General features: G+C 41.1%; 1 protein-coding gene across 1 annotated transcript in view; it reads right to left on the bottom strand.

Moving 5' to 3' along the window:
• EYA1 (EYA transcriptional coactivator and phosphatase 1) overlaps positions 1-26616 on the bottom strand; it is a 159162-nt gene that overhangs the window by 105458 nt on the left and 27088 nt on the right. The window contains exons 3-5 of the mRNA XM_075550654.1: positions 16783-16852; positions 16323-16468; positions 11602-11739 (exon numbers count right to left, since the gene is read on the bottom strand). Of these exons, the coding sequence (XP_075406769.1) occupies positions 11602-11739; positions 16323-16468; positions 16783-16852 (354 nt within the window). The remainder of the gene's footprint in view (positions 1-11601; positions 11740-16322; positions 16469-16782; positions 16853-26616) is intronic.

Here is a 26616-nt window from a genome sequence, read left to right as displayed (position 1 = left end):
AAAGCTACTGGTGACGAGACAGGTGCTAGAGTGGAACGAACTGATGAGACGGGTGCTAGAGTGGAACGAGCTGATGATGAGACGGGTGCTAGAGTGGAACGAGTTGATGAGACGGGTGCTAGAGTGGAATGAGCTGATGATGAGACGGGTGCTAGAGTGGAACAAGCTGATGATGAGACGGGTGCTAGAGTGCAACGAGCTGATGAGACGGGTGCTAGAGTGGAACGAGCTGATGAGACGGGTGCTAGAGTGGAACGAGCTGATGGCTACGAGCCACCAGTTCACAAATCTGTTTAAAATTCAGACTTTTCCTGATGACAAACTAAAGATCTTATTTTCAGGGGAAAAACACTTAAACGTTAGTTTACTTTGAGCATAACACTATTTCAATATCTATCTAGATTGGATCAAATGGAACCTAGTAACTTAAAAATAAGATAGGAAACTTTGGGGGCAGTGCATTTATGATAATCGGGGAGGAATGACTCAGTGAAGGTGGGTAAAATGCGTGCACAATTTGAATAATGTAAATAATCTCACTAAATTATACTTGTAAAAATTGGTATATATTTTTCTATGTCTATGCTCAAGAATACAAATAGGTTTGTAAACTAAAATTAAACAGCATTTTAGTTCTTTTCTTTAAAATATGTTTAAGGTACAAGCATTTTTTAAAAGCATAAATTCTTAAGAGATATTGCTTCTGGAGGAGAACCTGTTTAATCACAAAATTTGCATTAAATCAATTATACACTTCTAAATTTCCTACTCGAGACTTAGGCTGCTTTTGCAATTAGAAATACATGACTATTTTAAATAAAAATTTTATGGCAAATGAGGGATCTAAGACAATACATAAATATATTAGAAGTGTAGGGAAGACTTTCATATGAACTAGTTCTTCCCAGAAGCACTTGAACATGACATGTGGTCGTTAATATATTCTAATCTTTTATATCCCACTGGGTACTTACGGACGACTCAAAAGTCCAAAAATAAATTGATTACGTATCTGCACTTCGGACATTCACCTAACCACTCTAAGAAAACCCTACTTCCAATGGCTCAAATGAGGTAAAGTTTTGGAAAACATCATTAATACCTTTCTGTATCATACAAACATTAAATGTCATCATCTAAAATTCTGCACTGCACCTATGTATATTTTTCTTCTTTTTGCATTTCCAAATTGGATACATACCTAACATTAGTTTCGCATTTGCTAATCCAGCATTGAAAACCTCTTGCAAAGATCTGTTACTTTTATTAAGAAGGGGAATGTTTCCTGTGGTGATTTCAAACTGTTTTCTAGCACACAAACTCAGAGTCAAGGTTTCTTCATTTGTGTGCTTCCAGTGTATCAACTCTACGAAATTCCCGAAACACCTATCTCAGAGAAGCCAACTTCTCATATTGCTAACACTTATCCTTCCTTGAATGCTGTAACCACAACGGGCATTCTCATATTGTCCATTTGCATGTAGTAATCAAATACATATTAAACACGTGTTAAATTCCAGGCTTGTGGTAATAACTAAATAAGGGTAAAAAGATGACTAAAACATCGTCTTGGACCTCAAAGGAGTTATAAAGAGTAATATTAGCTTTCTTTTATTATACCTCAGGAACTATGACTCAAGTTGTATATATTTCCATATCAGTAAACAATTAACTATATTGATATTAAATGTATAGAAAACAAATCATGAGTATTTAAAAATTTCTTATAAAACAAAGTATTTATTTTGGATAAGGGCATGACTATCAATACAGCTTTTTCCTACCACCTTAGCTATACTATACATTTAATAGGAAAAATTACTTTGGTTTATGACTTGTTGCTTTCATTTCAACTACACAGTTTGAACTATAAATATTGACCTCAATAATCCCTATCCACCAAGAAAATGCGTAAGATGTGGAAAATATGTTTAAAATAGTGGCTATTTCCATTCCAAAGGTTATTCCCTGGATCAAAGCAGGAAGGACCGTGGAAGCTACATTAGCACATAGAAGCCCCTAGGGTCTGACAAGGTAAATCACAGTTCAGTTCTCCGATGGTACCCAAGTGACCTTCCAGACTTTTAATGCTACTTCTAAGACTGTACATGAGCTGGAATTCAACATACGTTACATTCATTTTCTGGCTGCCTGCAGACTGGGATTCCATTCTGTTTAGTATTCTGAGGCAGGCACTTAATAGCACCCCGGTGGCCCAGAGACTTAATACAACTTCCAAAGGATCCAACTTTCTTTAGGGAGAAGTATATGTACTAAAACGTCAGGATCAAGTGACATGAATTTTTCACCACCCAAATTGTATCTGTAGGACTGCTCCATCTGCATCCACATGGGACTTAGCTCATCAGAGCTGCTAACGGTCCAGGACACCAGCATCCATGATCACAATAAACTGTTTTAAGCCTACCCTTCTGCCATTCTGCTTGACACATGGGAGTAGAATTATCTTTCTATTGTGCATATTTGGTTCTATTCATCCCTTGCTTGAAAAATGTACAAGACTGAGGTATTGGGTCTTATTTAACCTGGCCAAAATTTATCTCATTTATTTCTTTGGTGTTTTCTCAGTAACACCAGCTCCATCCCATCCACATCCACATTCCATCCTAACACTAGCAAGCCAGCATGCACTTCCCTTGACGCTGCTCTTGCTTCTGTTACTTCCTCCTGTCATGTCTTAAATTCTACTGAACCTCAGGACTCCAGGTGGATCAGAAACTCTCTTCCCCAGAGTAGCCTGCTCTAAATGTCCACCCTCCTCTTCCTGGGCTACTGCATACAGGATCTCAACCTCTCAATAGATACATGTCATAGATAAATATAGGCAATTATGTGTTATATGGCTTACTAATCAATATTTAAACTGTGTAACCAATGAAATTAAGAAGTATTTAACAAACTGATAAGAATAAAATGCTAATTATATTTAAATTATTTAGTCCTTTATCTGTGAAACAGAATAAAAAAACTAAAGCAAACTTTGGTACTTACATAAAGAGTTGGATATTAATATCCCTTGAGGATGAAGTATAATAAAAAAAGACAGATTTAATTCATTGCGTACTTAATATAGCTTAGGCCATTTGGCATTCTATAATTTTATCTATACTTCACAATAACTTGATATCATATTATTTTTAGGTGACACTGAATTGGCTCCTACTCATTGACCCTGTGTTTGGATGGACGTTCTCTGCTTTCAGCCAAGACTCATTTGACGTCAGCAATGATGCCCCTCATTCCACATCATCTTCTGAACTCAGCTTGACTTTCCAGCAGCTCCCTATCTCTGTATGGCTGCAGTCATTTTCATTCTCCTTAGCAAAATTGTACTTGCATAGGATTTTAGTGGTATGATTCTATAATCTTGGCCTCCTGTGGGTCACCTCTTTGTAGGGACTGGACACCAATAGGGACCTCTTCTACTCGGTTCTCCAGGTAGCTGACTTACAAATGGCTTGGCATTGGCTAGTAAGTACTCCGTTGCTACTTCCATTGTTTGAAGCATTTTAATTGGTATCCTCTCAATTACCGGAGCCTGTTTTTTGCTAATCCCAATCATGTTTTCTTAAAAGCACTTGTCACATTTATCCTGTGTGCCTCGCATGGAGACGAATCAATCATGTCTTACTCACGCCTCATTTCAGATAGACTCGTACGAGATGGAACTGTGGCCTGCTCAATCCATTCCCCTGCATTAAATAATAAAAGGATTCAGTGAACGCATGACCACTGTAAAGAATCAGATACAGGGGCAGGACGGAACCTTCCCAGAGCTTTTTTTCATGGAAGAATGAGGGCAGTTTGGAAGAATGACTCTGAGGTATGAAGGGAGGGGGATCTCAACTTTATTATTTGCTCAGCACTAAAGAAGAAAATGGGACAGGAAAAATAACCAAATGGTAATTGGGTTTATTACTCAGATTTTATCAAGAGGACAAACTCTTTACTCCCTTCTGTTTAAACCAGACAGCACATAAAGGAGTATCTTTTTTATTATTGAGATTATAATCACACAGTAAAAATTAAGCACAGCATCCACTCCCTTTAGGAAAGGAATTAAAATGCCTCCATGTCTCCAGTAGGAAAGTCCATCAGAATTTTAAATAAGATCAAATTTGTTGAATCAAAGTGTCATTTAACATGGGCATGGATACGGGGCATTTCACAAAGACTCACTGATCTGAGATTGAAATATGCTGAACTCCAGAGATGGTCTAGCGATTCATTTCTATAGCACAGTGGGCATCCTTCCAGAATGTGAGACGTGTTCCTGAGCCCTGTTAGTAAAGAATCAGCATTCCAAGAGGCCGCACGGACCTGCTGTTAGAGATGCAGGCTTCCGACTAGGCTCCGGACGCTACGACCTCATCTACTGGCACCGCACAGGTGTTTTCTTGAAACTCAAAGGTGAGTCCATGGGTGCTGCAAACAGTATACTCTGCTGCTACCTGGAGGGTTTGGACGTTCCAGTGCACCCGGAGTCCCTGGGACACGAGGCCTAGTGAGTGTCATTCAAAATCTCAGCCATTGCAAAGCTCTGGCGCCAGGCTCTACTCCAGTTTCTATGGAGGGCCCAGGAGCGGGAATCATCGCTTCAGCAACTGGCCTTGTTTGAGGCTTGAGAATGTTCCCATTCAGATTGCAGTCGCATGTGATGTGTTCACAATCCAAGGATTAGTGCTCTCTTTCCACGCTCACTGCGTCTTCTTTCTTCCGCCACCACGTGATCTCCATGTTCCATAAGTGAAAACGGGGAATAAGGAAGGTGGTGATTTTCTCATTCAAGGTCTTGCCCCGAGGGAGTGACGTTTGCCTCCACTTGACACCAAAGCCACCTTTTAGGTTTTCCAATGCAGTCAGGTTGGGTGGGAATTGTACTTTGTGAAGGGGGGCCTTCACTCATTACCCAAAAGGCCCAGAAAAACCATGAGGAGAAACAAGGGTGCCTAAGGAATTTCAAGGAAAACGTTAGGGTCCATTTCATTTCTAAAGGCTGCATTACAACTCTTGTAGACTAGGAAAGCATTTGAAATTAAGTAAAGTTATTTAAATTAGGCGAAGTCACCCAGGGACACGTATCACAAAGTTTTCACAGCCTTCTGGCCACTGTCAGGGGTTTCTACAGAGAAAATGGCGGTGGCTTGGCCAACCGCAAGCAACAAGAATCCATCTTCGTAGGAGACCCTGCGTGGGCCATCCCGTTGCAGGGACGAGAGGCAACCGTCGTTTAAAAAGAAGCCAATGCTCCAAATTTAGCTCGTCAATATTTACTTCTTGTTCACCACTGAGAACAGGAGCACGGCAGGGGGACACGGCTAGAGCAAATGGGACCTAAGAACAATGAGAATGGGAAAAAAGGAACTGTTCTGACAAGTGATCGTGGTGCTGACTACACAACTCTTCTCAATAGGATGGAGCTACTAAATTGCAGAAAAATATGTAAACTATTTACCAATACAACTACTGCAAAAAAGAATAGGCTATATTGAGTTATAATAAAATAGAAAAGATGAAGGTACATTTTTGGGGGGTGTGATTTAGCCTAGAGAACATTGCTAGCACTTCAAAAAAATTTACAAAAGGAACAGAAGGGGGGTGGGGAAGGGCACCTCGTGGGTCAAAGGTCTACTTCACAGAGAACAAGGGCTCACATTAAAAGCCAGGATCCCAGCCAACGTGAGACTGCTGGAACCTGCTGGGGCCTGTCTGGACTTCCCATGTTGGAGAGTGTTTCCTAGCACATACTCGGCAGGCAGGATGCAGTTGTCCCTCGTGTATTTCCACAGAAGCCTGTTTGCTTTCCTTCCCTGGCCTCTTTGCCATGAGCTATGTCTGTCATCGGCCCGATCTATGTGGCAGAAGTCAGCCGCTCTCGGGGGAATAGCCTCTGACGGCCACACGGGCTAGCTGAAGGCGGACTTCCCTTTTCTTCCAACACAGATTTTAACCCATCAAGCTTTCCCTTTTTGTCTCTGCAACTGTTTACATTTCCACAAAGAATGTTAACTTAGGTAAGAAAAATCACAAAGCCCGTGAATTCATCCCTGCTGATATATTTCTATATGCTTTCACTGAAGAAAAAACAAAATCCACAAACCGAAGAATAAAAAACAACAAATCCACTTGGGCCACTGCCTTGGTGCGGATCAGCAGTTCGTTGCTGGTGTGTCTGGATTTCAAAAGAGCGCCACGGAGCTTTCAGCACTTGTCAAAGGAGATAGCAAGTGACAAAGAGAACTGGAAAAACATTATTCTCAAAAACCAAACCGAGGCAAAAGCATCCTGCAATGTCGCAAAGGGAAGAGGGGCTGGCAGCGTGTGAAGCACATGCACTAGAGTGCAACAGTACAACTGCATCGCGTCACTTTATACAAGAACAGAACACTCACGCCTATCAAAGCGGGGCCCTCTGCTTCTTATGAAAAGGCCTAATCGATAGAGTCTAAATCCTTATCTTTGGCAGTTCCTCTCTTTTGAAACGTACCATTTCTATAGGTAACAGCAACCTTGAAGAATGGAACGGTGCATTGGGTACACAATTTGGAGGTGCTCAATGACTGATAAGCTGAACCACACACAGAAGCAGAGCTAAGGGAATAAAAGTGATGTGACTACATCATTCCCACTTCATAATGAGGCCCAGATTGTGGAGGCGAGGGCGATGTCGGGGGGTGGGGGGATGAGTCCCTTTACACAAGCCTATACTCGTCTGAACCCCAATCTCTTTAACTGAACAAACAACATTACATACAGAGAGGGATTTTGAATTTGTGTTATTTACCTCAAGAGCAATAAAGCCTGCAAGAAAATAAACAAAAGCAGCGCTTCCGGGGCCCAGTGGCTTTAGAACATATATGTCTGTGTAGATCCTCCTATCTACCACGGAAACTCCTCACACCTTCTGAGGTGCAGAACGACAGGGATGTCCTCCCCATCTCTGCTCTTTTGGGGCAATGAAATGCTCAGAAAGGCATCTTGCACTCTGGTGCTTTCCTAGGTGCTCCGGTCCAGGGCTATTGAGATTATTTTAAGAGTACTTAGACATTAAACTAAGCAAGATTTCTATTGTGTTCGTACTCCTCAAATAAAAGGGAAAAATAACAAAAATGCATAAACTTAAAGTCAATAAAACAAGGAAGGGCACGGGCTTAAAAGCCCTCTTGATTTCTTATTCATTGGACAAAAACACTGTCAGGGTGGTTATAAAAGGAGGGAAAGTGAAACGGAAACTGAATTAAATAATTTGGGACACAGATGTCAGTTTCAAATAAAACAAAAATACATTTCCTTTGACGCATTTTAAATTTGTTCTAGTTTTAATATTTTCTACTTTCTTTTCAATTAATGTCTTTGTTTCATTTTGTTATTGTTATTGGATTTTGTTGTAATTTTTGCATGTTTTCTACCTATGAAATTCAGGAAAAGTAAATCTACAGAGACAGTAGCTGGATTAATGGTTTCTTGGGGGCCTGGCAGGGAGGTCGGTGGGGAGACGGGGAGCTAATAACAATGAGGACAAGCAAGAAGAAAAGGTTCTAAAACTGATTGCGGTGATGATTGCACACCTCTCATTAATGTGACTGACAATTGAACTGTATGATATGTGAATTAAATGTCAATAAAACTACTAAAAAGCCCTCCATTAAGCTCACTTCTGTATGCATAGCTCCAAATGAAGAGACCTAGAATTCTTCTAAATCGTAAGTTCTAGCTTCTACTGCAACACAGTCCTGTCCCACTCTGTTAAACACTGAAGTACCATCACAGAGGAAACAGAAATGCACACACACATAATCAGGGTGATGAAGGCCCAGAGAGAAAAACGGAAGGGTAGTTAACTAGCCTGTCTGACTGCACCCTTGCGCTGTTAACCAGGGTGCAGGACTCCACTGCTTCTTTAGTAACTCCTCCTCTGTCTAATAGAACCAAAGAAAAGGCCGTGATAACTTTTCTGTAACAGCACCACACTCAGCTAAGCATTCACATAGAAATTCAGTTTATTTGCCTTATCTATGCTATTAGAATATGTATTCTAGTATTATGAACCCTCAGAATTATGAACTCCCATTAGATAAGTATCTCTGATGACCAATTACCATATATAATATTTTAATGGTTAGAAGTATCTTTATGGAGAAAAAGATAATAATACCTCTAAATCTCACACATACACACATATAAAAACATACATATACACATATATACGTAAATATACATAGACACACACACACATATATATGCACACATAGATAGATGCACTGTGATCTAAGACTAAGAATTTAAGTAGGTATAAGAGGCAATAAAAATAAGAGATTATTGTTATCTATCAAGGACTAAGACAACTCAGGGAATTTTGAAAGGAATTTTAGATATTATATAAATTACTGTGTTTTCTTAAAGGGTTAACAAAGTCATGCAAGGTAAATGAATTCCCAAAAGTAAACATACATATCATTTACTAATGGTAAGGAAATTTCATATTGCATTCAATTTTTAAAAAATATTAGCCAGAATTTAATTATTTATCAAAATATAGCTATGAGTATTCTAAAGCATATAATTTATCATCATCAATCATCATATTAGCAAGATAACTTTCAAGTCAGCAGCATATTACTCTGAATAGATATGTGGAATTCATACTATATCTAATCTTCTAAAATTTAGTACAATACCTTTATCAAAATATTCATTAGAGCTAATCTCAGTCATAAAATATGGGGGGAGTGGGAAGGGATGGGGCGGGATAAAAAGAAATGAGGAGCTGATTCCAGGAAGCCGAACAGAAGGCAAATTTTGAGAATGAGGAGGGCAACGAATGTATAAGTGTGCTTTCCACAATTGATGTATGTGTGCATTGTGATAAGAGTTTTATGAGCCCCAATAAAATGATTTAATAAAAAAAGAAACAAAAAATAACAATTCAAGTTGTAAAATAAATAAATAAATTCAAGTTGTAAAAAAATAAATATATATCTGGGTTCTAAATTCCCACTGGAAATGGCCCCTCAACCAGGAGATATACAAAAACACAAACACACAACAAACGGCGCCATACCCATTGAGCCAGATGCAATGAACTCTTGGGTGGACAAGCAATGACGCTGTGGGTGATAGCTATACACGGTCTACTTATTTTTGTAAAATTCAGAATCCCCATCTACAAATTAACTTCTTTTTCTCCTCCTTCATTTCCATATTCTATAACTTTAAAGAAAACTTTAGAACTCACTGCCATAAGAGTCCATTCCTATTCATAGCAACCTTATAGCACAGAGTAAAACTGTCCTCGTGGCTTCCAAGACAGTAATTCTCTTTTTCTTTTTTGACTGTAACTCTTTACAGGAGTAGAAAACTTCATCTTTCACCCACTGGCATACCCTGATGACTGCTCAGTCCCTTTAAGAACTGTCTTTACTACATAGGCTTTGGATCTACAGTCCACCAAATATTAATCGAGAATCACCAAAAATTCATAATCAGATATTTTATATCTATAGCAAGCCACATATGAAAGATTATACATATCAGGTCACATATAATTCTAGTTTGTTGTCAGGAAAAAACCCATCATTAATAAGATTGCATGTTAATCACGAAATCTTGTAACTACCCAAATACAATTTATTCAAAATAAGATCTCCAGGGCTTGCATTTTTAATTCACAACTTTGCCTTATGTAAATACATAATAAAGTCCTAAAATACTGTAACTGTGTGGTAGTTACATAATCTGTTGTCACTTGAGATTCAAGAGTGAAGGTGTAGAGTTTAGACTGTCAATCAGGTTGCAGCTTGATGACCTTATTTGGAGGCACTCAGGAGATAAATAGCTCGCTGGAGGTGGGGCACATGCTTACTCCCTGTGAGACATACTTGCTGACAAGACACATGGGGTATGCTAGAGCCCTAGAGCTGAAGGAGCCACATGGAGATCCCTGCTAGTGCTGAGATGCCTCTACCACCACTGGATCCACAAGACTTCCCACCCACTGGCCGGTGATCTTCCTGTATTCAGCGTCATTGCATGTGTTTCGTAAGTCTGAAGAGGAATTTATGGATTGGTATTGGACATATGGGTTAATATCAGACTTCCAGATTTGATCTGAACTGGACTGGGATATTTTTTCAATATTCAATTGCTCTTGTATAGAAAGCTCTTTTTTATACATGTATGAGTATCTATGAATTTGTTTCTCTAGTATACCCAGACTAACACAAACCATGAAACAGTTTCCCTAGCAAGTTCCAATTTAAACATACTTCGCCTCCACTCAAAAAAATCTTATTCTGAAAAATAAGGTATTCTAAGCATTGCACTAGATGTCCAGTAACAGAGCATTAGTTAAATAAGGTATGTTACATATGAATATCATACAACCATTAAAATGATTCAACCAAATAGCATTTCTGATTTGAAAGGTTACTTAATATAGAAAAATAGAAATATCACACAAGAAAATATGATCCCATGCTGTATATCTAGAAAAATATCTATCAAAATGACCATAGTAAACTTTGGGATAACAAGTGATTTTTCTAATTTATCTGCAATAAACTAATCATATTAAAATAATGAGCAATAATGTTTTAAAAACAGTGAAAAACATCAATGTTATAAAGAGAATTCCTTCCATCAAAGATTTATGATGAGGAATGGATTAAATTTAACTGTGTGTAAAGTTTTGCTCAACTAAGAGGCTAAAGTGATTTGTCACATTTCTTTGTGGTCAAACCGAGGTTTAGGAGAATGTCTCAGTTGTGTGAGAATTATTCTTAGGAACATGATGGACACAGCGACATGATGGTAATCTGCTAGTGACCAGGGATGCCCTCTGAGTTCTTGGAAACACAAATTTGTCAACTTTCAGTTCTCATTCCATTTCACTTGCACTGACACCGTTGCCGCACGTCACGGAGTCTATCCCAAGTCACAGGGACTCTGAAAGTGTCCCGGAATGTTTCCAGGCTGCAATCTTCATGGCAGTAGATGGCCAAGTTTTTTCTCCCCAGGGACAGTAGGAGGACATAAAGTCTGACTTTTCTGTTAGCCATTGTGCTCCCAGGGATTCTCGCATTAAGCTTTGTCTGTACTTTCAAGAACAAAATCAAAGGCATGTGATCTCCTGGTCCTCAGATGTAGTCCACATACACCATACACCCTATTTCTAGAGTTGCGATTTTTCCCCAAATGAAAACAAAGGCAACATTTCTAGAAAAGTTGCAACACCAAGTACACACGTTTTTAGTAAACAGGCACCATAGCCCCGTATGTGTTTGCTTCTCTGTTTTTGTATCCTTTTTTAAATTGAGAGAAGCAAAGGTGGAATATAGAAGCTTCACTGAGAACGTCACAGTATGTTGACAAGAACCTTATAGGTCATTCAGCCTAACCCCCTAACATTATAAATATGAAAATTCAGTCGGTAAGTGACAAACGGTCCGAGAACTAAGTGCCGTGGCCCCAAGGCCAGTCCCCATTTCTATCAAAATGCATCAGAACATCAGAGTCTACTTCTGCGGTTAACTAAGAGCCCATAGCGTTAATGAGAAGCGCAACACCAGTCGGCATACACACCTGGCATCTGGTAGCTGTACGGTGCCTGCCCAGGTTGTGGAGTTCCGAAGCTTGTGCCATAGCTCAGAAATCCCGTCTGTCCCGGGGACTGCGGCTGTGGCAATCCGCCTTCAGTCTTGATGCCTGCCCACAACGCACCTAAATCAGTTAGTGATAGCTGATCTATCTGCTCGTTTTCAAAAGCTGGTAAATATGCAAAACAATATTCACCCATCACTGTTTAGTCTCAAATGAGTCCTAATTAATAACTTAATAGCAAATACTATAAATGACAACTTCCAGTTAAAATTGTATTGTTATTTCAGATCTGAATAGGGGGTTCTTGATTGTCGTTTTCCTGTTGATAGTGTGTGTGTGTGTGTGTTTCTTTGAGCTGTTTTGCATGAGTTAAAACTATCTCCTTTATAGTCAGAGACATGACCATAATTGAATCCTAGGCACACCATCCAAAAAGTTGCTACGCTGCTTAGTGTCAAAATAAAAATCCTATTACCTAAAATGTGGATAATGAGAACAGGGATTGGAAATGCCCAGTCCTCAGGCTATATCTCCAAAAAAGAAAAAGAAAGAAAGAAAGAAAGGAAGGAAGGAGGGAAGGAAGGAAGAATCCATGCCATTTTGTCAATTCTGAGTCATAGCAGGTATCTGAGGCCTCCAAAACCATCAATAGCAGCTCACATCACACATCGCATGCCTCACCAAAGAGAAGCAGTCTAGCCATCAATTTAGGGGGTGAGTTAATGGAATATTTGACCAAATATAGCAGGCTAAATTTTAAGCTGCTTATTTTGTATGGCCCACAAATGACATTATACATATCCAAATGGCCCTTGGCAGAAAACAGGTTCCTGAACCCTGACCTAGCACATTTTGCATTTTTGACTCTTTGCATGATACAAAGCTGATTTCAGTACAACTCATTTTGAAGTCAGAGGAAAACCATATTGGGCACAGAACAAAGCAATAGAGTAATATCCTTCTCCTGAACATCTAGAGTCTCTCAAAAAATAAGGAGGAAGTTGTACACCTCGTCTTAATATAAGTGAGCTATTGAATTGTATGATAGGTGAATGAAATGCCAATAAAACTGTTCAAAAAAGAAAGGGGTTTTTAAGAGCCTTTAACAAAGAATGAAAAAGAAAAAAAGGAGGAAGTAGACTACTACAGAACTTGAATACGCTAAAACACCGGAATGATGTACACATTTATAAAGTGATTTCTAAATCGATAAATAAGTGAGATTGACCAAGATTTCTTTGCTTATCTCTTCTACTTTCGGACATTATTCAAATATATTGGGCTTTCAATGTAGCCCGAGGCATGTTTTGCTTTTATCATATGGTAATAAAATGAATGCACTTGTGGGCCTAAAGAATTTCCCAGAGCCCCAGGCTGATGCCCTAAGTTCAGGACAAGGCTTGGCAGCAGCGTTACACAGGGCTCAGCGCTGGCTCCTAATTCAAGACCGACCATCATGGAAGCTTACAACTGCCCTCAGCTCCCCCCAGAAAAGTGGGAAGAACATTCCTGCCAAGGGAATCCACATTTTTGAATAATTTTATTTTGCACTTAAGATAAACGATATCTTTCGGTTCTAAAACACACAGCAGTCTTACTGTTCACTTCCATTTGGGGGAATGTCATCAGGAGAATGCAATTAGGTAACTTTCCTAAGGCAGTGGAGGAATCCGACTCTTGGCTGAGGGAGCTGACTCTAATCCTGGAGTTTTTCTGCAGAACCTCATCATGCCCTCTCCACTTACGTCTGAACATCCGCGCTCCCGAAAGAAAGAATTCAAACAAGCCCCTGCTACCCACCACACGGGCTTTCCAAGACCCACGAAGGCCAGACACAGAAATGGTCCCAAGGGAAACACCTGTCCACAACACATGGTTTTATGACTTTTTCTATGTTGTCACCTCTAGAAATATTTCCTCCTCCTCGCTGCATTTGAGGGTTTAATGAGATTCTTCCATCCTTGATCTGTATCTTGTCTTGGCCTGGATGTTAGGGGAAGGCACCTTTGTGACAAGAACAGTAGAAGGAGACGTGATAAGCAACCTTAGCGGTGCTCCCCTCCATTGTGTCTATCCACAAGACGGCAAAGTCATCCTGATGGGAACCTCCAAGCTGATCCAGCGAAGAACACTATGTTCTTCCTTCCCTCTCTATTTTCCCCACGATAAACAATATTGCTTTCTTTTCTTATAGGGTCTAAGCAACAGAATGCACAAGCCCTTGAAGAAAGACTTAATTTGAAGACCTGGACCATGACTATCAGCATGTACACTATGTGGCTGGGCACACTTCCTTCATGGACCAGAGATGGGAGAGAAGGCGCCAACGTGTTATGATAGACTATGAGCCAAGACACAGAGATATCTGATGAGAAGGATTGGGAGCATTCTCCTAACACTCAAGCCTGAAAGAAGGAAGAAGAGGGGACCAGAAAGTGCCAAGGACTCAGAATGACTCTGGGAGATTTATAACCATGGGAGGCCCTGAGACCAAAGTCTTTCACAGGGAGCTTTGCTTTTCTCTGCTTCACCAGATCTTTATCTCTCCCTTCAAAACCTCATCCTTCGGACCAGTTAGCACCCTATTCTGGGGCTCTCTGCCCACCTCACCCCAGGGAGAACTCTTTCAAAGAGCCAAAAGGAGGGTGGGAGTGGATGGGGGTGGGTGAGTATTCCTTTATGGTTTAGAATGGGCAGAGTTCCTATCCCACAACCCAGGAAATGGGGAGACCCAGGGCCTATCACACCATCGTGATGGATTGGGCAAAGGACAAGAAGACCAAAGAGAAAGTGTGTCCTCAGAAGACAAGCCAGGAACAAAAGTGGTTACTTTCCTATGGAAGCCCGGGCTGTCTGGAGTGCACCAGTATTGTTTGTACTGGAAATTCACTTAGATTTTAAATAATTATAAAATATTTTGAGAATAAGAGCTGGGACTGCCTTGACTCCTAATGGAAACAGTGCTATTCAATTCAAATCATAGACCCTTTACCTTGTTTTAGCTCAGGAATATTTTAAAAGCAACATTTATATAGAGACAAATTTGATTTCTATCTAATATTATGAAAAAACTTGAATAGGTGTTATGCAAATGAAAGGTTATTCTATAGTCAATTTTAAGACTATTTCTAACGGCTGATTTCAAAACATTTAGCTAGATGGCATTCAATTCTGATAGTTTTGTAAAATAAAATTTTAAAGTTTGAAGTCATGCTCAATTTAGAGCTTACTTACTCTTAATGTAATTCAGAAACTTAGATGTGATAAATTTGATTTGGATAAAAAATGAACAATGTAAAAGAACGAACTAATTACATTTTAATAAAATGCTTGATAAAGAACAATTCTTTCAATGTATGACAGACAAGAGTATTACCAAAAATAATATTCTCAAAAGCATAAACTCATTACAAAAACACTTTTCAAAAAGCACAAAATTATTCCAAGAATTAAAAGATGCCAAAGCTGATATTGTGACAATCTTCTTCTTTAGTTTTGATTTTTATCAATTAAAAATAAACTACAAGTATTATTAAGAAAATAAACCAGGTTTAGGAGACGTTTGCCATGTGCATATTATGAACAGTCTGAACTGGTAAAAATTGCATTTTCATACCAGGGTATCTGTTCCATCAGTCCTCTCCTCTGAATCTCCATGCATTTTCCTTGATCACCAGGTTCACCTTTTCTTAATATGCCAATAATTCCCATTTTACTGCATAGTTCAATTTATTTAACAGTGGAGGGGCAGATAGAAATTCAGCTGATGAAAAGGTGCTTTGAGATTCTACACTTTTTGATGAGCTGTTGAGATTTGCTAAGTTGATTTTTAATTTACAGGTATTGACCCCGTAACAATCGAGTCCTCTTATACCCAGATAAAGACAATCTCCAGGTGGGAAGGAACAAATGGAGACCTGAGCTTCCAAAGTTTCCTGATTTGCCTCTTTAAAGGCTGCGCAGGCGGCGGATATAGAGATCACGTTTCCTAATGGTTGATAGTGTTGCCATTTGATACCAGTGCCACGCTCAAGCGAAGAGAAGAGTTTGCTGAATTCTGCTTGTACTTCTTTCCTCGCGACCGCGAGGCATCTGATAAATAGGAAATGGATCTTTACCCCAAAAGACTTCATTCACAGAAGTTTTATCACAAATATGTGCAAAAATATTTAGGGTTCCACAGCCAAGGGCTCAAATGGCAAATTAAGAGTTGGGATACAAACAGAGCAAAAGGAAAGCAAACGGCCGTAGAAAGCACGCCGACTATTTGCCGCCTCTGACCTCCAGAGAAGCGTGGAGAGCAAATGCCTTGAGAATGATTGGGGCAGGGAATGTATGGATGTGCTTTATACAATTGATGTATGTATATGTATGGATTGTGGTAAGAGTTGTTTGAGTCCCTAATAAAATGTAAAAGAAGAAAAGAGAAAAAAATGATTAGGGCAAAGACTGTACAGATGTGCTTTATACAATTGATGTATGTATATGTATGAACTGTGAAAAGAATTGTATCAGCCCCAATAAATTGTTAAAATAAAAAAAATTTTAAAAAAGAAGGGGCCACATGAAGAACTTAGACATGAAAGATGGTCATGCTCTCTAAAGTGGCCCCCAAGGAGACAACGGATAAACAGCTTTCCTGAGAAACTTTTAAAAATGCATGTATGCCCTCTAGATAATGCCACACATACTCGGTTACTCACCATAGGAGGAAATTCCATACGGCTGCCCCGGCTGTGGATACGTGGCATACGCTGTCGCTTGCTGCATTCCTGTGGTAAACTGTGTTTGCCCATACGCAGCCATAGTTTGTGAGGAAGGGGTAGGGAGAATATGTGGGTATTGTCTGCTATTTGTCAGAAATGACAGAAAATAGAAAGCCCATGCATTAGATGGAAACATGCAAGGTAACTGATTAACAAGCATATCAAAAATTCCAGTTACAGACTCTGTCCACATTTAAAACCTTCAAACATCAATACCGGAAAATTCCGTGTCACGACTAGAGGATATTCAACATCATTGTTGTTAATACATGTAAATCTTTATGACCCACACTGTCATTTTAAATCAAGCTACAACATGTGGGCAGGGGCATGACTTGAAATAAGGGACAGAATGCTACTGAAAGATGATGGTGGATGAAGAGAAAATACATCTTACTTGGAAGGATAAATCTGTGGTGGGGAGAATTGGTGAGTGGGTCTTGGACTGAAGCTACTGCTCCCAATTGCTGTTAAAAAAAAAAGCACAAAATTAAAGCAACCTACCAAATATGCATAAAGCTTTCCTATTATAAGTTAAAGTTTACACGTTGATCATATTTTACCTTTCCGATATGCAGAAATGGCAAATTTATATAGTTCAGCTTCACAGGATTTGAATGTTAAGCTATTTTTTTTAATGGCCAATTATTTCTTACTTTAAATCAATGCTTAGCAAAGTGTTTAGTTATCGGAGGCAGAGAATGGAATCCCAGGGTTGGGCGGGAACTCCAAAGGTCAGGTGGCCCATTGTCTGTCCTCAAGGGAGTGCACACACCAAAAGCTGCTTTTATTTCCCAGAAACATGGTCTACTCTTTTCTCAGGTGAGTAAAAATAGGGACAGATCCTCATTTGTCTTCATGGATGTAGCAACTTATTTTTTTAAATTAATAATGCATTCCGAGGAGTATCTTAAATTTCTCATGTTTCAAGCCAAGCCTGTTTTTTCTTGTGTTGATCTGGGGTTCCCGTTTGCCTGTCAGGTATATGTTCTCCACGTGAGTTTGTGTTTAAGAAGTCTTTGAGTAGAATTTAATTTCCTTCTAATCACATACATTTGCCAAAATGCACCAGCCTCCTAGCAAATGCTCTCTGAGCGTCATTTTGAACTAACACAGCAAAGAGTCCTTTTTAACTTTAAACCTCCCACCAGTTCTCAGCTTCTTTCATGGTGAAGAAAGGCAATGGGAACTTGTGACTATATGTACATGCACACACACATTTATATTTATATTTCTCTTGATTTGTAGTCTTTTTGCTCACCGTCTCTCTAATCTCTAACTACCTAAAAACCATATTCTTTGGGTATAACGATCTTAGTGTGCAATAATTACATTTTCCTCTTGTACCAAAAACATGTCTTTAAAGGTTTTCCCATTTCTTAATTGCATTCAAACCCCCTCCTAGCTTCCATCCACTCAACAGTTTAATATTTCTCAGGAAGTCACATCACTCCCTTACAGGTTCTTCAAGTGTGCCTTTCCAGGGTGGGGTGGGTAGCACTAGACGGAAACCTCAAAATCTATGAACTATCCTTTCCTTTGAAAACAAGCGCATCCGACACACGGGCACACAAATCGATCTGTCTTAGCACTGCTCTTGCAAGCTGCCAGGAGACTCCACCATCTGGTTGCCGGTTTGGCAAGGACAGAGTTTGTACTTAAAAGAGCTCAGGCTAACCCAGCTGGTCTCCCCCTGTCAGTTGGCACACGTGAGCTCATTACTCAGTCCAAGCGTGTGCTGCAAGGTAGTGCAGATGGAAATATGCAGAGACAAGTTGTGTCTCTTACCCACGGGGAGGCCCACACGCAAACACCACTCAAGGGGTTTGTGGCAGGAACCCGGTGGCGTAATGGGTTATAAGGTGAGTTGCTAACCACAAGTGTGCAGTTTACAGCCACCAGCAGCTCCCAGCCCTGGGTGAAAGAGAAGACGTTCTACTCCCTTAGAGATGGACACTCTCAGGAACCCACAGAGGCAGGGCTAGCCCGTCTTATAAGGCATGATGGGTCAGAACTGACTAAACAGTAGTTAGAATGAGATATGGAGGACAGGATTTTAATGAGATTAGGTGGGGTACAGGGCAACTATTTGCCCAGATCATGTGAGGCGATAACTTCTTCAATCTTCATTTTTAAAGCCTTAAGGGAAGACAACGATAAAATCATGCAGCAAGTTATTTGCAGAGCAATATCTTACTCCAGGACAACGATAGTTGGTTTTGTTGTTGATTTTTGTTTGTTTGTTTTTCATGATAGCAACAAAAATCATATCCCCTATGGATGGAAGTCGGTATTATCTCTTTTCTAGCTCCAAGGTTATGTTTGTCAAGTTATGGTGTTCAAACCTTGACCTATAAAAAGCACTTAATACTTAGTACCTTTTAAAAAAAGAATAGAAGTGATCAGAATTGTTACACAGAGGAAAGATGTGTTCTGTGAGGCTTTTAGATTACATGCACGCTGTGTGTGCGTGTGTGCGTGTGTGTGCAATGGGTGCTCGTGCACACGTGCTCAAGGACAGAGATGTGAGAGGCTGCCGAGTGCGACAGTTATGAGCACACGTTCTGGAAACAGAGTTTAGCTTCAGCTTACATTCAAATCCCAATGTTTCCATGTGGTTTCAGTCTCCTGTGAAGTGGTGGGAATGAGAGGGCTACATGTCATAGAACTGTCATAAAGATTAAATGAGATGATTGGTCCACTATCATTGCCCTCAAAGTTGTACTTCTTCCTGTCTTTTTAATTCTTCTCAACTGACAGCAACTCCATTGTCCAGAGAAGCCCCTAAAGGTAGGATTCTTTGCCCTTAATTCTCACGTAAAGAAATCAGAGCTGGCAGACTGTAAGGAACCAGTCCAAGACACACATAGGAAAGATGGCATTTGAACCCAGTCTGCCTCTGTCTGCAGTGATGTACTGCACCTCCTGGCCATCCACCTAAGCAGAAAATGTAAAATCTGCTCATTCCCCCTTTTCATGACCATCGGGTCATCTACTCATCCCTCATCTAGAAAATGCCCATTAATTTTCCTGCCTGGACTAGCTCAAATCCTCATGTCCTCTCTCCTGGGCTACTGTAATAAGACCTCATGGGTCCTGTCACTGAGTTCTGCCATGTCCACCCAGGGCCCTCCAGTCCTCAGTACTGCCACCATGGCGAGCTTTCTCAAATGACAAACCTCATCACATCCATTCTCCAGCTTAAAATCTTTTGACTGCTCACATTATCCCTGGGAACGATTCCAAATTCCTTGGCATGGCATACAAAGAGATTACCGTTTCAATTCCCTCCTGAGTTCAGTATCGTCTGGCTCCCCGGACTTCAGGATGGCCCAAATATGCCATGTCTTTTCATGTCTGTGTCCGGTTGTTCCTACAAGAGCCTTCTTCCTTATGATGCCTGGCACTTACTTCTCCACGGGGACCACTTTAGGATAAGGCCTCGCTTCCCCTTTAGGATCAGGCCTTACTTCTCTGCATGTTCTTAGAAGGTGGTCAATATCAGGATTGTAACACTGAGCATACGGATTACAGTTAGTGCGTAGATGTGAGTGTCCTTTGCTAGCCCCGGGCTTCTGAGGCCACGTGCCTCTTCATTCGCTTTGGTTTCCTCGGCCGATAGAACATCCAGGTAAGTAATCAGGAGACATTCGTGGCTTAGTGAGAATGTAAGATTTAAATCCTATGCAAAATAGATTTTTTAAACCCACAATGACATCAGTGGTGGTCAAAGTATTATAATCAATTTGTAAATACACCTACATAGTAACTTTGGTGGAGCTCTCGGTCAATATTTGTTGCTATTGTTGTTCGGTGTCAACAGACTGGCTCTGACTCAGAGTGGCCTGATGTAAACCAGAACAAAGCACCACATCACCCTCACAGTGGTGATGTTTGTGTCCGCTGTCGCAGTCACCGAATCAATCTACTCCTTAAGGGTCTCCCTCTGGCTTGCTGAACCTCTGTTTGACCGAGAATTAGGTCTCTCTCTCGAGACTGGTCCTTCCTGATAACATGTCCAAAATATGTGAGAAGCCTCACCAATCTTGCTTCCAAGGAGGTTCTGGCTATATTTCTTCCAAGTCAAGTTTATTTGTTCTTCTTGCACTTCGTGGCATATTTAATACTCTTCGCCAACCCCATCAGTCAAGTGCATTAACTCTTCTTTGGTCTTCCTTAATCACTGTCCAGCTTATACGTGTAACTAAGAATTCATAATGCTGTCAGAGTGTCTGGCTATTTTGTACCACGTGCTTCTAAAGTTACGTAATATTGAGACTGTTTTCTCTAAATCCAACCTCCGCAAAGTCTGTGCGGCCCAAAGTGAAGAAACTGTTCTCTCACATCTCAAATACATTCACCCTAAATATTCTAAATATCATTTGACTTTTAAAATGGTAATTGGGGATTCACATTAATCTAAATTTCATGGGAACAGAATAATAAAACAAAGGACTCCAGATCATCTGTCAAGGTCAAAAAGTGGTCATCTTGCCATCAGCCTTAGAGAATAAAGTCCATATCAACCAAGCCACAGGGCCTTGGGAACATACAGCCAAGTAATGCCTCCCTGCCTTTGTTCTGTAGTGCAGGTGCAAGTAGTTAACACACATGGATGGCTAGTCACTGGAAGGTAAATAATTAGACTCTACCCAGAGGAACCTCTGAAAAAAGACCCGGTGATCTACTTATATATACATAAAAATATTACTTTGAAAATACGATGGAGCAATGTTCTTTGTACTCTGACATGCAGGGTGGGTATGTGTGTGAGTGGGAATTACCCACGGTGACCTGTTGATAGGTGGGCTTGATCACATTTGTTTAGGATTACTCAGTTCATTGCTTGACTTTTCGCATACAATAAGTTAAGGAAGGTCCCCAATCATGCGGTAGGGAGAGAAAGATGAACCCAAGAAAAATAATATTCACAAGCTTAACTACCTATGGGAGGGGGAAGAAACTTCAAGGTAAACATGGTCTCAATTCATTCTTTTACCAAGCCCCCATCTCATTTATGTCAACACTATTCGCCCAGATGAACGGATCAAATCTAGAAGTAAGTGTAATGTTTTATTCTCCTCTTTTCCTTATTCTCCATATATTCTTATTATAAGTCCAGTCAGCGCTCACTTAAAGACATATCCCAAATCTGGCAGTTTCTCATTTCTGGTTTCTCTGTGCTTTAGTCCCGTCACCATCCCTGCAGAGACCATGAGAATGCATCTCTGTTCTCCCAGGATGAAAGTGTAATCGGACAAAGTCTCAACTGCCAAACTTGCAACCCATCTACATAAATGTGACAAGGTCGCAGTTCTCAAGGGTTGTTCCCAGCCAGTGGCACTGTGGTTGTCAGGGATCCTAAGGCAGCAGGTTTCCAGTGAGTACAGACTTTCCTTGGAGGACTTCTCGAAGACCTTGGTGTCATGTCTTTAGACTGGGTAAAGGTCTAGGACACCTCCATCTAACCTGCCCTTCCTTCCCTCTCTTTCATCTACTCCTCTCGCCTAAAAAAGACATAGACACTTAGTGGCCAGTTAAAGAAGGACACGGGATAGTCTGTCTTCTAGGGAAATGCTTCCACTAGCTCTTGCCCCACTATCTAGCCCGAGACAGTGATCTTTAGAAAACATACCCTCGTCTCAAAGTCCTCTCGCTCTCTTACCATCCTATCTAAATCGACCCAAACTTGCTCCCTCATTTCAGGAAGACCTCTGCCCAAACGTTCTCTCTTCAGAGAGCACCTCCCTCCTTATAAACAAAAAAAATCAACCCAAACTCATAGACTCTTTTGTTCCCTTCTGTTATCATCTTCAAATTTCTTCTCTACATTTGTCACTGCCCATTTACATACACTAACCCTTGTTTAGTGGTTGCCTTCAAGTTGACCCTGACTTATGGCAACTTCATGGGAAGCACACAATGACACGTTGCCCAGAAGTTGTGTCATCTTCATTATACTATTGATAGGGTCTCACTGGCTACTTTTCAGAAGTAGATAGCCAGGACTTATTTTTTGTTCCCCCCACCCACCCCTCCCTCCATCTGTTTTAACCTGGACGCTCTGATGAACCCTGTCCACCATGGGTGACCCTGCTGGAATCGGAAATACTGTTGGACTAGCTTCCAGGGCCACAACAACACACAAACCACCACAGGAGGACAAATTGCGGGCGAGGCAGTGGACACTCACACGCAGCACTTGCCTGTGTTGTCCCCTGTCTTTCCTGTTAGAAGGAAAGCCCCATGCGGGCAGGGGCCCTCTCTACCCTTCACCGCTACATGTGCAACTGTGTCAGACATTGGTTGGCACCTAGTAGGTACACGACAAATAATTGCTAAGTGAATTAATAAGACTCTAAAAGCTGGAGCTTTAGTTATAATTTTTCAAAGACATAAACCATATATGTCATCATTCAGGGCTGCTGTCTAGATCCTTTTCATTTTCTTCCAGACGAGATCGTATCTTTAATTTTTCAAATATTAGCTTGAAATGAGCAACGTCATCGATGACTAATTTAAAAACAAATTTAGAAGAAACTAAGACACATCTGAACTGGGGGAGTAATGGCAAGGTTCTCTTGCAATCTCTAAAAATGCTTTCTCTTCAACCCCTAGTTTTCTTAACTTTTTAATCACTAAAATTCTGCTTTTTGATGGCAAGTAATAAAAGAGCAGAAGCTGCCTCTATTTTAAAAACACGGTAAACAACACTGCCACTTTTTAAAACATGGTAAACAACACTGCCGTTTCAATCTTGTCAAGTGCTTTGGAAGCCACGCCCTCTCTTCCAGGCGCCCCACACCAACACACCTGGGAAAGAATGAACCTAGCACTTTGTTAATAACTTTAAATTGTAGCATCGCTTGAAGGGCAGAGGTGAAGACAGCTGTAACCACTGACAGTGGCTCCATTTCTACTTTTATCCTTGCTGTCCATTGTCTCAAGGCACCAACAATAGTCATAATGGAGACTTTTAAGTGCATATGATTTCTTAAGGAATAGGGTGGTGAGAGCAGAGGTTCGTGGAATGGGGATTATTTTTGCATTGTCAGATGGATCTTGGCTAATAGCAGAAAATATGAGGAAGACACTCACCTACGTTTTATTGGTTCTGCAAAGGCACTTGACTGGATCACAACACATGATAAGCATTGTTATGAAGCATGGTAATTTGAGAACACTGTGCGCATACGGAACCCGTACACAGACCAAGAGGCAATTGCCTCAACAGGCCAAGAGAATATGGCCTGCTTTAAAGTCAGGAAATTAATTGTGTGTCAGGCTTGGATCCCTCTAGCAAGATCTATTTAATCTGTATTTTTTAAGCCTCCCCAAGTTTGTTGAGTGAACAAGTTGAGGAAATGGACTATTAAAAGAAGATTGTGGAGTGAGGACGGGCTTAAGATTCACATACAACTTTCAGCGTGTAGCTGGCCCCACCATGCTTCCTGAAAGCAAACAGGACTTCAAGCACTTCTGGGTGATTCTCGACCCATTTTTTAAAAATGTCAAAGAGAGTCTTAAGAATTCTCACCTCGATGGCGCTCTGTATGCCTCCTGCTCCTTTATCTAACACCCAGGCCCTTTCTGGGAACCTTTCTTTGGTGTCTCTCCCACACCATTAATTCAAGGAAAACAAAATTGCCTATAGATCCAGCCTCTCCCATAAACTGTATCGCCACTTTCAACTAAGTCCTTCTCAAAACTCAGAGTCATCCACATTTGTTTCCCCGCCACACAAGAGAGGCTGCTCATTCTCTCACATCCGGATACCCCCAAATTAGGAAAACATTCTCTTCATCACCCAGTTGCTCCTTCCAAACTGTTATTGTTTTGCTTTCCCACACAGCCCGTCCTTTCCTGGGGATCTTTAACCCATCTCCAGCACCCTGCCTTGCATTTGTCACGACCTTCAGAGCTTAGTACCATCTTCTGACAAATCCATACATTACGTTGGGGTGTGCATATAACACTTCTCCTTGTGACTCAACTCTAGATATCAGCTTCAACCATCAAGCTCACGGTCACATCTTAGGACGTTTCTACTCATTTCATTCTTGTTCCGAAAACTTAGACCAAATGATATTGGCCAATGTATGCATTCATCACAGAACCTCCCCTATTCATCAACACTATGACAGCCGCGGGGGCTGTACCTCTGATCTGTTCTTGCCACAGAGCAGAAAAACATTTTTAAATGTTGAAGTAGTGATGAGGGAGGCATGAAAGCAGTGCAAAGCTCTAACGACAGAAACATGTAGCTTGGATGTACTGGGTTTCACGGTTACGGAAGGAACGTCCTTTCTTTCCGGAATGTTAATTGGCCTTCTTTGACATCTTCTCTAACCACGTCAAGGCCCACGGGACATTCACTTTCTGTGTATGAGCCTCCGGCTTCACTCGCTTCTCTGCTTGTCCTTCACACATGAAAAATTATAGTAATCCATTCTCTCACTGATACCTTCTTATCTTTGCCTACGATATTCGCCAATGTCCTATTTCCTCAATCCTGAACACGGCTATCTGCCCTGTATCCCGGGGATGCTGAGCCCTTGTCAAGAAAAAGTGATGCCATACAGCAGACAGCATCGCCATTAATTCCAGCCCGTGTGGACCTTCCACCATCTGGGTCCATCCCTTCATCTCACTGCCCGCCTCTCAACAGTCTCCTAGCAACCCACTTCATGAATGCTCCAGCTCAATCATCTTCACCTCCTCAAACTTGGATTTCTGAGTCATGTCAGAGAAAACTGGCTGCGGTCATTCCTTCTTGGGGTCTTTAATTAACCTAGCCAAATTTTTTAGTGCTTTATTTGTACTAGGTCCCTTGGGGGGTGGAGGGCAGCAATTGGAGATACAGAGGTAAACAAAACAAGGCAAAAATGTGTTCCCTTGTAGAATTTCTCTTTGGATGTGGGTGAGGCACAAAGCACAGACATAATGTGCAAATAAGTCATTTCATTGCCCAGGGTTCTAGTTGTCATTGGCTGTACCTGTTCCAATGGTTTAGTGACTGAAAACAGGAAGAGGGTGGTGCCACACTGAGAAGGGTGGTCAGGGTGGGCATCCCCTGGAGAAGGGGAGATCTGAGAAGTGACCTGAAGGACGTAAGGGAGTCGGGCAGCTGAGCAGGCAAGAATGTGTCAAGCAGAGTGCCTGCCAAGGTCCCCCCTGGGGAGCAAGGCTGGCATGTGGGCGGAGTGGCAGGAAGTGAGGATATCAGGAATGAGGTGCAAGAGGTCATGTGGCTTTCAGGCTCTCGTTGGGATGTAGCTTTTCCCCTTAGCCCCACGGGAAGTTTTGAACAGAAGAATACAACAGGAATTTCCTCAACGCATTGCCACCCTCTCCACTTGAAATAAATCTGTGCTGCTTTCCATACGCTTTTTCCTGATGGCTTAGTCCAACAAGGATTCCTTCTGTCAGCTCACGTGCCTCTGCTTTGGATGTCTGCCACTGCTGCTCAGTCAATCCCTGAGTCATCAACACCCCAACCTCTACTGCTCTGAAGTTCCCATCCACAGCCTGTACCCACCCTAGTCTTTTAAATGCCACCTCTCAGCCCCACTTCTCTCGAATGCATTTGCCCATTCTCTCGACCTCCTTTGACGATTTAGGAGCTTGCAAGCCACCCCCTTTCTCGGTCTCCACTTCCTCCACTTAATCATTAAATCCTCCATTTATTAAATAAACTGGATGAGCATAACTTATCTACGGGGAACTATGTTGGAGAAGCAAAACTGAGGTATGTGGTCCACTGGGGACAGAAGTAAAACTCTTCAGCCTCTGAAATGGCCCTAACGTGTTGGCAAGGGTCTCCCAGGAGCAAAATTCATGGACACTCTTCAATCATTTCTGTAGTTTTTCTTTGAACATAATTGGAGACTTGCAGAAAAGTTGAAAGGACCATTTAAATTTTTTTCAGACATCCTTCATCTCATTGTTAAATTTTTATCCACCCCCAAGCCCCAAACTCACAGTCATCTAGCCAATTCCCCGAGAGAGACTCTATGGGACAGAGTAAAAGTGTCCCGCTGTGTGTCTGAGACTGCCAACTTTCCCGGAGTAGAAAGCCCCTTATTTCCCCTGTGGAGCAGAGCTGCTGGTGGTTTCAGATGCTCCTCTTGGGGGTAGAATCCAACACATAACTTATTATACCACCAGGGCTTCTTACATTTGACTACATGACTTTTTGGTTTTCAATGTTACTTCATAAACACTTCTCGAA

Source organism: Tenrec ecaudatus, chromosome 5, assembly GCF_050624435.1.
Source record: "Tenrec ecaudatus isolate mTenEca1 chromosome 5, mTenEca1.hap1, whole genome shotgun sequence".
Classification (NCBI taxonomy): domain Eukaryota; kingdom Metazoa; phylum Chordata; class Mammalia; order Afrosoricida; family Tenrecidae; genus Tenrec; species Tenrec ecaudatus.
Note: the sequence above shows the minus strand (reverse complement) of the source record. Positions and strands in the feature narration are given on the sequence as shown.